At 37.1% G+C, this 13,264-nt stretch overlaps 1 protein-coding gene across 1 annotated transcript; it reads left to right on the top strand.

Moving 5' to 3' along the window:
- Window positions 1-5,603: 5,603 nt before the first annotated feature.
- On the top strand, window positions 5,604-12,625 carry LOC130089877 (protein arginine N-methyltransferase 8-B-like). The gene is given in 9 exon segments (XM_056257443.1): window positions 5,604-5,612; window positions 5,967-5,980; window positions 5,982-6,022; window positions 6,724-6,866; window positions 7,628-7,715; window positions 8,116-8,231; window positions 10,890-11,040; window positions 11,124-11,245; window positions 12,124-12,625. Coding segments are annotated over 9 exon segments (768 nt in total). The 3' UTR covers window positions 12,208-12,625.
- The last annotated feature ends 639 nt before the right edge of the window (window positions 12,626-13,264 follow it).

The raw sequence follows: 13,264 nt of genomic DNA on the forward strand, positions 1-13,264 counted from the left end.
AGCACGAGCGCTCTTGTAAAATTTGGTTGCAATCTGAAACATCACCACTAGAGGCCGCTAAAAGTTACGTAGAGCACCTTTAAAATGTTTGTTTTTTTATGAGAAAAAAATATTTAATCTAATATCTTAGATAAAATACACATTTTAGTCGTGTCCCCAGGTTTTCACTCACTTTTCACCCTAACATATTCCCCCCTCTGAAAAACTTGGAACATGTCACAAGACACATTTTTCAACAGGAAGGATCTTCTGAAGGCAATTGGAAGACTATACGTAAGTCCTCCTATTTTAATTTCTGTATATTTGAATAAATTGTAAATATTACTGAGAAGGTCTATCTCAGCGTAGGCTACTGTCCTGTTACCTAAATTGTTTATTAGATGTTATTTATTTATTTAAAAAATATAAACTTTTGGTAAGTCACTAGAATTTGCTCAGTGTCCTCATTCTATTAGCATGAATGCTATGTGGCCATATGTCATGTATTTGTCATGTACTCATTTATGAATGAGTAGAGTCCTCTGTTTTGTTGATTTAATATTGTAAATATTAGTTGATATACTATTCACCTGAATTATGAGTTTTAAGGTTGCAATTACTTAAATTAGACATTAGTATTAGTTTTACATTGTGAATACCATGCTTCAGGGAACCAGTCCACCACGAAGTGACTTAAACTTTTTGTCTTCGTCTTTCTTATATTTTGTAGAAGATTGAGAGAACCCATACTAGGTGCCAGAAACACCCACCCATGACATCCTGCAAGGGAAAGAGCGAAACACACAGAAACCCTCTCTTTTCCCTCTTTTTGTCTCTCTCTCCCTCACTCTCTTCTCCTCTCTCTCCTTCTTTCTCTTTCCTTCACTGTGAAGTATTACTGGCACAGACAGAGTACCTACATCACTTCAACACAGAAATCTCATGCACACACAGTCATGTACACTCTCTCTCATACACATGCACACACATATGGACACTCATTGTTACCCGTGTTCATTCCTAATACCAAGTGTTCATTCCTGTTACTCTTTTTTTTTTCTAAAATAAATAAATAAAGGTAAACCACTGTTTTTGTCAGTTTTGTTTGGTCCATCATTTATAGAATTGTTTAATAAATTAAATTATTTTAAAAAATTTATAAACTTGAGGCTTTTTGGTCTTCTTTCAAATGAAAAAATCGCTTTATGTTTTTTATTAAAATACACCTTTTTTGTCACAAATATCAGTTATTTGAACAAACAACCAACAATGTCTTAAAAATAAACACTTAACTACGGGGGAAACAAAGGAATTAACTGACATGCTTTAAACATGCTTTTAAAATGGCACGTAAGTTTCGGTAACGTGACTGAGAAACATGCGTCTATTTTCTGCTTAGAAACCTTGTAAAAAAAAATAAAGTTACCTGAGATTGACCAATACACATTTTGAATAGTTGTTGAACTATTGTTGGAAAAAAATATTTAAAAATAAAGTTTAATTTTGAAGTTATACAACAAGCAAATGTCACCCATTCGGTGGAATGGCCCAACAGCAGATCAAGTGTAAAATCAATGTGCAGTGAAATGAGCTCTACTACATGAAACAAGTTACTTATAATGTTGCTAAAGTTTAAGAAAAACCATTGATTGCCGTCCTGAAATACGTTCACTCTCCCTCATGTGGAACACTAGAGTCTTTACAATAAGAGTTTTGCTGCTATCTGCTGGACAAATACAGCATTACACGCACATTCATTGCTGTTTTTTTTTAAAATAGGTTTACCTATTTATGTAGTAGATCATATTTAATTTATTTAATAAAAACACATCTGAATAGCTTAGCAACAATATAGTTTTAACTATGGTGTAATAAAATTTTATTTTTAGAATAAAGAACAAAGCAGTAAATTCCACATATAGTATAATATTATGCATAATTTATCCAGAAACAATGAGATTAAAATGTTACATTTATTAAAATAATTCATGAAAAAAAATGCTACTTCTACTAAGTTTTCTACTAAGTTACAAGTGTTGAAGTGATTAGACTTACAAAAATCAGTCACCAGTCTTATCTCCATCCTGACTTATCAACTATATGAGTCTATCCTCAGTGAAGTGTCTTTTCATGGTGGAGGAGGAGTCCCGCTCATCAGCGCTCACACTTTATTGATATATATGGAGAAAATAAAAATGCTGCTTTGTGATTTGTCAGTGATTATGTTTGATGATTTCCTCTGTTGTGTCTAATAAGGTAACAGTGAGTGTCATTGGCAGCTGTGAGAGTCTCTCTCTCTTTAGGGGACTGACAGGAGCCAGTTTCTTCAGTGTGTGTGTGAGGGAGCAGAGGAGAAACAGAGTCAAACAAACAGTGTGACGAGCAGAAGAAGATGGAGGGATTTCTGACACTCGTTTTACTCTCCTCTATAGTCACTATAAACACATCTGGTAAGTACAAAATAAACGTAAGATGTAAAATATTACTTTTTTAAATAAGCAGTTTGTCTGGGATGGCATTAGACCACTAGAAACTGAAGCAGAATATTACAAATAGAAGCATTATAATATCTAGAAACTTAAGATCTTGTGACACTATATCATTAATTATCAATTACATTTTACAAATGGTTTGAGCTTTTACTGGCAACCAATTTTTTATTCAATCATCCCCAGTTTCAATATATTATATTTATATTTACCAACTTTTTACATCTTATGTTTCTTGACTTTGGATGATTCGATCCCATTCTCTCTCTTTCATGTACAGATTTTGAGACTGTGAGGTTAGTTGGTGGGAACAGTCCCTGTGCTGGTAGAGTGGAGGTTCATCATGATGGTCAGTGGGGAACAGTGTGTGATTATTACTGGGATATGACTGATGCTGGAGTGGTGTGTAGAGAGATGGGATGTGGAGAGGCTGTAGAGGCTGTGCGTAATGCTCGCTTTGGACCAGGATCAGGATCAATCTTGATGGATAATGTGCGCTGTAGTGGATCAGAGTCAACACTGAAGAACTGCAGATCAAGAGGATGGGGTGTTAGTGACTGTGGTCATCATGAAGATGCTGGAGTCAGATGCACAGGTGAGCGGCTCCATACATCACTCTGTTAATGCATCACTGATCAGACTTTCATTGATAAACATCTTATAAGCAATTGAAAATAATTTAATGTAATTTTTTTTGTCAGAGCAAATCATAAGCATGCTAATTAATGAATAGTATATTTTATTGTCTTAACAACGCAATTGTATCTATTTATAAAATCTATTATTAATGAAAGGATATTATTTTATGTCCATATCATAATCATAGTAACAGATGGTCTTATTGTGTAAATATATTCAGAAACAATAAACTACGGAAGGTCAAGCTTGTGTACGGGTCTCACCTGTGTTCTGGGAGAGTGGAGATGTTTCTATAGGCGGCTGGGCTTCAGTGTCTAACCTGCGATATTTATTTAGCCATTTTCCTACTAATTGGCATAATATACATGTTATTTATTTAAAACTTAATGTTGTTATTCATAAACAAACTCTTAAACCTACCACTCTAAATAAATCCATTTTGTATGGTTTTATTTAATACAAACAGATCATAAACAACCCAGACTTTCTGATGGGTCTCACCTGTGTTCTGGGAGATTAGAGGTGAATCATGGGAACACCTGGTACACAGTGTGTGACGCTGCCTTTGACCAGCAGGATGCAGAGGTTGTGTGTAGAGAGCTGGACTGTGGGGCTCCTGTACAGGTGCTGGGAGAAGATGCTTTCGGCAAAGGAGACGCTCAGATGTGGACACAAGAGATTCAGTGCAGAGGAGATGAGTCTCATATATCATTCTGTTCAATATCATCATCACAGAAACACAACTGCAACAGTGACAATAATGTGGGCCTGATCTGTTCTGGTAAATTATCAATATTCTGTCTCTCTTCATTCTTCTTTGTCAGCTGCATTATACACTATTTTAACTTCTCTGTTCTTTATTCAGGTTACACAGATCTCAGACTGGTAAACGGCTCAGACTCTTGTTCTGGAAGAGTGGAGCTTCGGTTCCTCAATGAATGGGGCTCAGTGTGTGATGCATGCTGGGATATGAGAGCTGCCAGTGTCCTCTGTAGACAGCTGAATTGTGGGATTGCTGTGTCTGTTGTGGGATCAGACTGGTTTGGAGAGGGAAGTGGTGAAATCTGGGCGGATGTGTTTGATTGTGACGGGAATGAAACAAAACTCTCAGAATGTTCAATCTCTTCATGGAGTCGAGCTGAATGTTCTCATGGGCGAGATGTTGGAGTCGTCTGCTCTGGTGAGCAAATTCACACCGTGATGAAGTCATTGTTTCAGATTAAAATGTATTAATGTAAAATGTATAAAATAGTATGTATTTTAGATAAATACTGAATGACAAATAAATACCCTCTCCAGAGAGTGAAGCTCATCTGGGGAACTGCAGCTCTCCACAAACTCTCAACTGCAGCTCCACACAACAGCTGTCAATCACCTGCCTTGGTGAGAACAACAACATCTGGGCAGATACTTTAGTTGTTGGTGATCAATAATGTGTTTTTCTCTCTCTGAATATCAGGTCGCGGGTCCATCAGGCTGGTGGGTTCTGGGGGAGACTGTGCAGGGAGGCTGGAGGTTTTTCACAGCAGCTCATGGGGGACAGTGTGTGATGACTCCTGGGATATTAAAGATGCCCATGTGGTGTGCAGACAGCTGCAGTGTGGAGTGGCCCTCAGTAACCAGCAGGTACCAGCCTGGTTTGGTCCTGGTTCTGGACCCATATGGCTGGATGAGGTGGAGTGTGAGGGGAATGAGACGTCCCTGTGGAACTGCTCTTCTCCAGGCTGGGGGAAACATGACTGTCAACACAAGGAGGATGTAGGAGTCGTGTGCTCAGGTGAACAGTAAATTAATGCGATTGATTTTTAAATATACAATTTAAAATGTTTAAAGGAATAATGTACAGCTGGTCATTTTTGCTAAATAAACACCAGGATCATCAGGAGTGGATGGGTCATATTTTACAACAAAGACCATCTTACTGTATCGATGGTCTGATAGACATGGATGCCGCTACTTTTTAAATATTTTTTTATTGACCAAGCAGAATCAAGTAGTGCATAATATTCATAATATATTATACAAATATATAATTAAGTATCTTTTTCAGATGCTACCACTGCTAGCAGCATGCATTAGCCTTGTATTAACTAGTTATTTTGGTGATATTTAAGGATTAGCACAACCTCAATTCCAATATTTATAAAGCATATATTTTTCCATCTAGAGTTTAAAGAGATCAGGTTAACTGAGGGCTGTGAAGGGAATGTGGAGGTTTTCTACAATGGATCCTGGGGAAATGTGTGCTGGAACCAGATGAACAGAGACACAGTGAGTCTGATCTGTCAAGAGCTGAACTGTGGAAGATCTGGTGTTTTGTCTGATTCTATACCAAGACTGGAATCAGCTCGTAACTGGCTGGATGAAGTGAAATGTCGAAAACATGATTCAAATCTGTGGCAGTGTCCGTCTTTACCCTGGGGACAGAACTACTGTAATAATGATGAAGTGGCCAAAATCACCTGCTCAAGTGAGATTATGTTTAAATAACCTAAGATGATTTCAGTATGAATACGTTTTTGAACGAATCGGTTGAATGAATGAATCATTGATTCACTCATTAAGGCAGTCACTTTTCACCACTTACTCCTGGCAAAGCAATGCAACTAGTGACATTGGAACGGCCAAACAAAGACAAGCGGAGTTATACAAACAGGAAATTTCACCAAAAATATATATAACAATTACTTTATAATTACATTCTTTTTTTTTCTCTAAATACAAACCCCATTCCAATAAAACTTGAAGTTATGCATAAAAAATGCTTCCGTCGGGCTTGAGTCAGCTAGCATATACCTCTAATACGGTTCTTGCTAAATATGCGAATATAATTAAGCTAATTTTCATTTTGTTTTGTAGATTGAATGCTCCAGTATATTCCGAAAAAATCATCAAATCAAATCACCTGGACAATGGTAAGACATCCTGCTGCTCATTCCTGTTTGGACACAGCACAGTGTTTCGGTCTGATCTTCATTCTTGTGTGGAATAGAAGAGTCATACATTTTCCTCTAGGCAAGTGGAGTTCCACGACACAGGAAGTAGCATAGTCACTTCCTGTAGCTGACACTCTCCACTTGTGGTGTGATGGCAGAAGTTGTTGTTTAGTTGTCCACAGCAGCTCTCATTAACACTGGAGAGCGGCGGGCGGGCGAGAAGCCATGAGTCAGTGTGAGAGAGGAGTCACACACATGGAAATTGGAGATTGGCAAACTGCCTTTTGCAAAATGGGAATAATGGAGATGATGAGAGAAAAGAAGAGGGAGGGAGAGATAACCATGAAGAAACCAGTCAATCAAATGTAACTTTATATTGTCATTCTTGTGACATTCTTATAATTCTTGTGTGTAAATGCTGGGTTCTTAACCCATTTGATTCCTGCAATGTGACATTTATGAATGAAACAAAACAAAAAAGTCAGGTGAGACTTGATTTTATCCATCAGGAATTGTAATATTTTTTAATTTTATTGTTATAAATATATTTATTTAGAACAAAATCTCTCGCTCTCTCTCTCTCTATATACAAATAATATATTTAATTGTACATTACATAGTATAAAATAAGCTAAATTCAAGCCTCACTGTCTCTTCTCTATTTTTTGTGCATCTTGCAGTAATTACGATCATTAAAGGGAAGGTGGAGGAGACTGAACTGCCCGTGGATCAGGTGGACATCATCATTTCAGAGTGGATGGGCTACTGTCTTTTCTATGAGTCTATGCTCAATACTGTCATCTACGCCAGGGACAAATGGCTGGTCAGTGTGTGTTTGTCTGTGTGTGTTGGCTGTCTCAAGGCCAAGGTTATTTGACTAATTAGAATGTGAAACGTGTGTCCATGCTGAAAATGATCATTTATAAATGGGAATGAGTGGCTTGTCATTGGGCTGCTGATGAATGTCTACCACTGAATGACAATTTGGTCCAGAGGACAAGTGGCTTGTTAGAGATTTTTATAGAACCATTGTGTTGGTGCCAGTACATTGTTTCACCCTAGAGTTATTTTTATGGTGCACTGAACAGGAAGGAAAAGAAAGAAAGAAAGATGTGAAGTCACTGGAATAATTGGAATATAATCACGCATATGCCAGGAATGCATTTTTGTAAATTAAAATGTTATATGAGGGTAGTTGAGTTTAAATTTCAAACAGTTTCAGCAGTGTCTACTTTAGATAATAATTACATAAAAAAAAAAATTATATAAATAATTATTAAAACTATTATATTATATTTAAAGTTATCTTTTGACCTGATATGATTTAAATATTTATATTAAATTTATATTAAAGTATTTAAAATATTTTAGATAATAATGATATATTATTATATAATTTAGATAATTATAGTATATTATATTATTGTGGTTAATATTATTATGGTGTTTTATGACCTATTATGTATACTTCTACTATTAATAACAAAACTTGAACTTACAAAAAAAAATAAGTTGGACATCCGTCACCAACTCATACATTTTCATAGGTGATTTCTGAAGATTTTCTTTCCTGTCATTTTTCAGAAACCTGGCGGTTTCATGTTTCCAGACAGAGCGACATTGTATGTGGTTGCCATTGAGGATCGACAGTACAAAGACTTCAAAATCCCCTGTGAGCGCAAACACACACACACACACACACACGCACACACACAGCCATGAGGCAACTACATGTCCTGTATTAAATGACCTTTTATACTGTATCTCTTTGGTTTCCTCACATTTATTTAGCTTAAAATTCCTGTTGAGCTCCATTACTCCCCCGCAGCAAAACGTTTGCTTTTTCTCCTTCCCTTTGACTCCCTCCTTCATGTTTTGGATGAAAGTATGAGATTCTCCTCGGCCTAACACTCATGTGATGGGATGTAATCAAATGCTGCCAGACACAGAGGAGGCAGAAGTCTATTTTAGGGCCAAACGAAGACTCCCAGACACAGCCACACAGATTTTCTACTTTTCAGACACAAGCGAGTTTTAAAATGTCTTAAAATATATTTTCTCTGTGGTTGCAGGGTGGGAGAACGTCTATGGTTTTGACATGACGTGCATTCGTAACGTTGCTATGATGGAGCCCCTGGTGGACATAGTAGACCCTAAACAAGTCGTGACCAACACCTGCCTTGTTAAGGTACGAGTATGTGCTCGCCTCTCTCTGTATGTATATGTGAGCAAGATCAGATTTGAATCATACTGATGGACCCGTGCGATAGGCTACTATGGAAGACATGTAGTGGGGGTGTTACATAACATAATAATTCACAGTAACGTGCCGCCTGATGACAGCGTGGTAACGTGTGTTCATCTCAACACGCAAACACCAATCATTCATTTAAATTAGCAGGGCAGAAATAAGTCCTCACGAAATATAATGCTAGTAATATCATTGTGTAGGTCATTTGAAGCCTTGTTTATAAATATAGAATTATCCCTTAATAAAAGTGTATTATCCCATACAGTAGGAAAGATTTCTTTACTACGTAAGGTTGTTTCACCTAAACAGGAATGCGATTAAATTGATAATATAATACAAATAATAATTATCAAAATGAGATATTAATTCTAAATGTATTAACTCTCAAAGTATTTTAGCTATGCTTATCTATATTTCCATACCCATAACTAGTCTTAAGATGACTGTATAAAGATGAAACTTAAGTGAGAGAGAACTGGTTGCTGTTTTAGAGTTCGGGAGATTTAAATGAGATCTATGAGCATTAGGCTTCAGCAAAAAAGAAAAAAGAGTTTATGGTCCTTTTGTCAGTAAAGACATATTGAATGTCAAGAATGTCAAAAGAAAAGAGACAATGTAAGGGACAGAGAGAGCTAGAAAGCAAGAAAGCAAGCAAGAAAGAAAAAAAGAAAGAAAGAAAGCAAGAAAGAAAGAAAAGAAAGAAAAGGCTGTGCTTTCAATGTGCCTCTGAATCACCTGCGGGATCAAACTCTTTGAAGAGGAGAATGATTTCGGCCTCTTTGTGAGGTTTATTAAATGAAAGGCTGAATTGAACAAATGAAAGGCTCAATGCTTCACTGATCTGTTGTTCACACAAAGAGTAAGAGGATCTTGGTTCACCGAGGCTGTTACTTGTGCCAACTTCTCTACTTATACAGGCAACAGTAAAGCCACAGCCAAGCAATATAGCCTGAAACTGGATCTGTTGTGATGATGTATGGGTTAAGACTATATGACATAAACCACATCACACTTCAAGCTTAGATCACAGATGGCAGATCATCAAAGCAGTGGCGGAGCCAGGGGGTGGCCAGGGGTGGCCATGGCCACCCTTGGCTTAAGCTTGGCCACCCCTTTGGCCACCCCTCTCACAACTGCTGTTTCTGTCTCGCTCTAATTTTAACACAAGAATTTTGTTTTTAAAACACAGAACCGTCGCTTTAAGACCACAAAAAACGTGAGACTTTTCAGACGCGCACTCCAACTTCACCTCAGCGCCAGGCGCAAGTCAAACGAGTGCGGAGATGTACGGGTACCGAATGAGCTTGAGCAGTGATCGGAGCATAGTAAATATAGATTCGATGTTTCTCAACTGGTGGGTTGCGAGACCGTTTTGAGTGAGTCGCATATGTCCAGTCAAAGAAACAACAACGTAATTCTCTTTCTACTTTTATTATGAAAGATCTGTGTGAAAGCTTGTGACACTTCTGTCAGATGCGGAGAAAAGCGCGTTGTCCTGAATCAGTAACTGTGGTAAGATGAGATGTTGTAAGGTCAACAAATGTCAGTAAAACTAACTTTCCTGTCCTGACAGCCGTTGTACTGTACTTGCACATCACGCGCAATGTGGCGTGCTGTAGCAGTAATTCTGTCGTCAATTAGCTAACTCATGAAATAATCAAAAAGGCGATCAAATCTGTGTCAAAACTGCATGCATGCATGTATTTGTTATATATGCGTCACATATGTCTCGACTAAAATATTCTGCCATGTGAAATCACAATTTAAGGCACAAACTGACAGGCTATGTGATTTTTTTTTAATGTTCAAATAAATGTGAGCACTGTGCATTTGTAAGCTACTAGAAGATAGGCGGTAATTTTGCGTTAATTTGTAAAGGCAAAACAAAAAATTATCATTTTTAAATACATAAAATAACTAATTTTACATTCTGGTATTTATGTGCTGTTTACTTCCGCCTTGTTCACATTCTTGGACATAGATTCAAAAGAGATGTTTTCCCCCCTTTTTAATTTAGGTATGATAGAACGGATTAGATTCTTTATTTTGACAACTAATATAGAAAGTTGAAGAGTTAATTGATTATATAAAATTCAATGAAGGTTAAATAATCTTCGAACTACAGTAGTTATCTGCATGTCTCATCCATGAAGGTGCAACAATGTTGGGGGTTTTGAGAACCAGAACCAAGCTAACTGAGCAAGTTGAACTTTAGCTATAGTGTGTGTACTCTTTATTAATATGCCTGGAGGTAGTAAGTAGCTAATAATAATAAAAAAAAGATCAAATTCACTCAGTATTCCATGATTCCTTCACTACTATCTCAATTACAATTAAGTACAAATGAACTGTATTCAGTTGTGTAGGAAGGCACTAAAACAGTCCAATACATTATTTAAACTAATTTTTATGTTAAAATAATTAAGATTTATATGCCACCCCAGACTGTTCGCTGGCCCTTGCCTGGCCACCCCTATGAAAAAATCCTGGCTCCGCCACTGCATCAAAGGACTTTGTTAGTGCAAGTATGCGGGCCAATCATAATCTCTATTTAAACATAATCTCTAAGTGTGAGACGGGACATATGGCTTTCAGGAGGTGGACATCTACACGGTGAAGCCGGAGGACCTGGCGTTCACCTCGGCCTTCTGTCTGCAGATTCAGAGGAATGACTATGTTCACGCTCTCATCACGTACTTCAACATTGAGTTCACCAAGTGTCACAAGAAGACGGGCTTTTCTACAGGTTCAGCCTTCTCTTATTCTGTGCCCAATTATCTCTTACAAATAAATCCAGTACTAACCGAGCCATTGTACATTCCCTTCCAGCCCCTGACGCTCCCAGCACTCACTGGAAGCAAACAGTGTTTTATCTGGAGGATTACTTAACGGTGCGGAGAGGAGAAGAAATCCTGGGAAGCATCACCGTCAAGCCCAACGAGAATAACCAGGTGTGAGGCTGGAAGTGTGTGTGGGGGTGGGAAATGGAGATGGAGAGAAATCGAACGTTTAGAACAGTGGCTCGCAACATTTTTGACTGCAAGATAATATTTGAATGCCCACCTAAGATATTCCTGGTAGGCCTACCTCTGCTGTTATAACAAAGCTTCTCATTTCCAAACTTATTTACAGAAACTAGGAGTAGCAATAAGTGTAAATCTGTTAATCACGATTAATCGCATCTAACATAAACGTTTGTGGTTACGTAATATATGTGTGTGTATATACAGTAGGCCTATATTATTATATTTATATATATATATGTCTGTGTCAAACATGTGTGTATATACACAGTATATACACACAGACATATATAAATATATTTACACACACATATATGTAAACAAACTTTTATGTTAGATGCGATTAATCGCGATTAACAGATTTGACAGCACTAGTAGCAATATATTACAACAAATAAAATAATTGAATTCCAGAATTCCTTAATTTTCAATAACTGAATGTTCTCCAGGGTTTACACTTTTTATTGTCAGTGAGTTTTAAAAATGATATTTTACTCACAAATAGCAATTTCTACCCAATAAAATATTTAATACAAATTTTCCACAACTTTTTATTAACTTCCATGGCTTTCTCAGGTCTAGAAATCATACTTTAAATTCCCTTGTATAACAAATCAAAATAAATTTGAGCTGTTTTAGCTTATTTTTGAACTTTCTTTGTCTTATTTGAAATCATTTTAAGCCATCTTGGAAGTGTGCCCTCTAGTGGTTCTTGCCCTCCTTGTTGAAAACCACTGGTTTATAAACAAGTAGGAGGCAGATTTCAAAGAAATAAAATGACAAAAAAAGAACTTGATTTCTTTCAGCGTGACTTGGACTTCACCTTCGAGCTGGATTTTAAAGGGCAGCTCTGTGACGCAGCCATCTCTCATGACTACAAGATGCGGTAAAACTCGTGCGGCATCTTGAGTCGGGACACCGTTTCCCAGGGAGATTCGGTGGAGAGATGGACTGTCTCTCCTCTGCCTCTGTCTGGATAAGAGAGGCTGGCGAACCACAGGACCCTTCTGTGATGTCATCAGTGCGAGGCCAGCACTCAAGCAATAGTCACCGCGCGTCACGTTCTTAAATGCACGTAAAGAATAGACTGTGAAAACATCACTCTGAATGTAACTGTAAACGAGTCTGAGAATGTCAAAGTTTGTGTTTATTCAACCACATAAGATAGAAAAGTGTTAATGAACAGTATATGCCAATGTGAAATCGTACAATGCCTCATAGAACAAAGGCTTCAGTTTGGATGCATAAATGAAGAGTTTAGCTGATGTTTAAGTGCATTTTATTGTGTTATATTTATTGGGTTAGTGTTGAGTTGTTTAATATAGTGACCACTGGCATGTTTTCTGCCTTTGCTTTTATTTCAATTAATTCAGGCTTCACTAAGATTTTTCTAAAGAACCTCTAAGAGCAGCTAAACTATATTAAATCATCCTTATCAAATACAAGATTTGTTATTTTAGAGTAACTTTAATGTGAGAGTTTTAACTTAAGAATATTTTGGATTTGAGTTCTTGTTTAAATGTCAGATCCCTCTCACATACAACCAGTTTGAAGCACCTGTTTGATCCTTTGTGTAAAACAAGATGGTCACAGAACAGTTCAGAATAGATGAAGGAGGCACGACATGTTCGACACCGACTCCAGCCAATGTTCTTCCCTCAATAACATTGAAGATTTTAGTGCTTATTGATGTTGTCATCAACTGAACAGCAAACAGTTACTGAAAACACTTCTTGTTCTAGTAGAGAGGTTTTACTGGCCATTGTGAAATCTAGGTTTCATGATGCTAGTACTTTAGGTGGACTGAATGAGGCTATTGTAATGCTAAATAATTGGAAAGTAACAAACAATCACATTTTTTCCTAAATGACTTTGTTCTTTCCTGGTTGAATGTGTTTAGTTGGATGTAGTGCCAACTACACTTGTTTTACTACACTCCATTAAAAA

The sequence above is a fragment of the Rhinichthys klamathensis genome, unplaced genomic scaffold (assembly GCF_029890125.1).
Source record: "Rhinichthys klamathensis goyatoka isolate OS25496 unplaced genomic scaffold, OSU_Roscu_1.1 h1tg000139l_1, whole genome shotgun sequence".
Lineage (NCBI taxonomy): Eukaryota > Metazoa > Chordata > Actinopteri > Cypriniformes > Leuciscidae > Rhinichthys > Rhinichthys klamathensis.